Source organism: Zonotrichia albicollis, unplaced genomic scaffold, assembly GCF_047830755.1.
Source record: "Zonotrichia albicollis isolate bZonAlb1 unplaced genomic scaffold, bZonAlb1.hap1 Scaffold_95, whole genome shotgun sequence".
NCBI classification, from domain to species: domain Eukaryota; kingdom Metazoa; phylum Chordata; class Aves; order Passeriformes; family Passerellidae; genus Zonotrichia; species Zonotrichia albicollis.
Genome location: NW_027428465.1, coordinates 229668 through 232246, shown reverse-complemented (window position 1 = coordinate 232246; position 2579 = coordinate 229668). Strand labels below are relative to the sequence as shown.

The window sequence follows — 2579 nt, the reverse complement described above, 5'->3', positions numbered from 1 at the left end:
AGCACCAGGCACTGCAGGAGGCTGCAGACAATTCCTGAGGCACTTGTAGGATGATCCTGCTGCCCAAGGGACGTTCCCATGGTGCCAAGTCAGGAACTGCAATGGGGAGTGGGGCCAGAGAGGAAAGGGCAAACAGGGATGGACTGTTTGCAAGGGAGGGAAAAAAAGTGGGCAAGAGGAAGAAAGTGTACCAGGGAAGAATAAAGAAAGCAAAGGTGAAGCAAAGGAAACTTTGCTTCAGGGCAGTTTGGGGGTGGCTGCCAGGCAGCCCTGACTTGTGAGCAACAGCATCTGCAGTGGGACCGGAAACTCCCAGCTGATGGGAACAAACTTTCTGGCTGAGTTTGTTCCCATGTTTGTTTGCCTCTGGCAGAGGCCAGGACAAACCTGAGTGGTTTCTCTGCTCTCCCCCATTCCTTGCTGGCCCCAGGGGCTGATGGCATTTGTGCTCCCTCAGGTTCATGTCCCCACACCAACAGCATGGGGGTGCTCCCCCTGCTCTGTGCAATGCAAACAGGGGCTGCTGAGCCAGTGCTGCCGTGTCTGTGCCTGCAAGGATGGGGCACCTGTGTGAGCTGGTGGAGAGGCCAGGGCTGCAGAGGGGGGATGTTGTTGGCAGCTCCATGAGGAGCACTGCCACCCCCAGGACTGTGCCCGGCCCCGAGAGCACTCAGGCCCTGCAGCAACACCAGGGCCACCAGGGCAGCGGGGCAGGGCCACGGCAGCAGCACTGGCAACACCAAGTGCTGCTGCTGCTGTACCAGCCCTGGTCTGCCCCAGCTCTGCACACAGGCATTGCTGCTGCAGCTCCAGAGAAGGCAACAAAAGGGCATCTCTGCAGAAAACTTTTTGGGACATCCTTTATTTCTTTTAAAGCCACAAGGAAACCAGCCTCTCATTGACACTGTCTGTGACCATAGGAAAGGTGGAGAGAAACAGAATGAGAAACGGCACAAAGAATGACATTTCTGTGTGGACAATATGAAAACAATAAAAGAAAAGAAAAAACCCACAACCAAACAAACAAGATATATCAAAGGTGACTTTTATTACAAATGATTGGCAGAAATTGCCCAGCAGTTTAATGTTTCTGGAAGAATCCAGTAATCTGTCTCCACACTGCAGCTTTTAGCTCCTGGTTCCTCAGGCTATAGATGAGAGGGTTCAGGGCTGGAGGCACAACCAAGTACAGAAATGACAGGGCCACATCCAGGGATGGGGAGGAGATGGAGGGGGGCTTCAAGTGGGCAAACACAACAGTGCTGAGGAAGAAGGAGACCACAGCCAGGTGAGGGAGGCAGGTGGAAAAGGCTTTGTGCCGTCCCTGCTCAGAGGGGATCCTCAGCACGGCCCTGAAGATCTGCACATAGGAGAAAACAATGAACACAAAACAGCCAAGTCCTAGACAGGCACTAACAGCAAGAAGACTCTGTTCCCTGAGGTAGGATTTGGAGCAGGAGAGCTTGAGGATCTGGGGGATTTCACAGAAGAACTGGCCCAGGGCATTGCTGTGGCACAGGGGCAGGGAAAATGTATTGGCTGTGTGCACCAGAGCATTGAGAAAGGCGCTGGCCCAGGCAGCTGCTGCCATGTGGGCACAAGCTCTGCTGCCCAGGAGGGTCCCGTAGTGCAGGGGTTTGCAGATGGACACGTAGAGGTCGTAGCACATGACGGTTAGGAGGAAAAGCTCTGCTGACATGAAGAACATAAAGAAGAAGAGCTGTGTGGCACATCCTTTGTAGGAGATGTCCCTGGTGTCCCAGAGGGAATTGTGCATGGCTTTGGGGACAGTGGTGCAGATCATGCCCAAGTCAGTGAGGGCCAGGTTGAGCAGGAAGAAGAACATGGGCGTGTGCAGGTGGTGGCCGCAGGCTACGGCGCTGATGATGAGGCCGTTACCCAGGAGGGCAGCCAGGGAGATGCCCAGCAAGAGGCAGAAGTGCAGGAGCTGCAGCTGCCGTGTGTCTGCCAATGCCAGCAGGAGGAAGTGGCTGATGGAGCTGCTGTTGGACATTTGCTGGGGCTGTACATAGGGATCTCTTCATGGAGAAAGGACAGTGAAGTGTTAGAGGAGATACCTGTAACCAAAATCAAAGCCATTTCCCATCTACCATCCTCTGTAACATACATGGATGTGCTTTTGTGTTTAAGAGTTCTTAGCTTTTCTTTTTAATTTACCACCATGTCTCTCCTGGAATTCTTGGGTATCAGAAACCCTCAGCATTTCTGCTGCCCTCTGGTAGAACAGAGTGAGTTCCATAAAGCAAGAGGATGAGTGGAGAGTGAGGGGAGATGGTCTATTACTTCATTCTGTTTGGAATTTTTCTGGGCTTTGATTTTTCTCAAATGGAGGATGTTCACACTAGCAAGTTCCTCTTAAAAATACCCAGGTACTGCTGAGAGGAGATGGATCCACCACAGCCCAGCTCCACATTTGTAGCCAAGGACTCACATTGCTCATTTCACCAACCCAACAACATTTTCGGTGTCACAACACCTCTGCCTTTCCCCATCAATCTTATAATCTGAGAAGCCCTAGGACAGGTTTGCACCCTGGATTGAAGCTCCCTGCTTGGACT

General features: G+C 52.4%; 1 protein-coding gene across 1 annotated transcript; it reads right to left on the bottom strand.

The window, feature by feature from the left end:
- Window positions 1–1081: 1081 nt before the first annotated feature.
- Window positions 1082–2014, bottom strand: LOC141728115 (olfactory receptor 14J1-like). The gene has a single exon (XM_074534473.1). It carries the CDS (start codon window positions 2012–2014, stop codon window positions 1082–1084), a length of 933 nt encoding a protein of 310 aa, XP_074390574.1.
- Window positions 2015–2579: the final 565 nt, after the last annotated feature.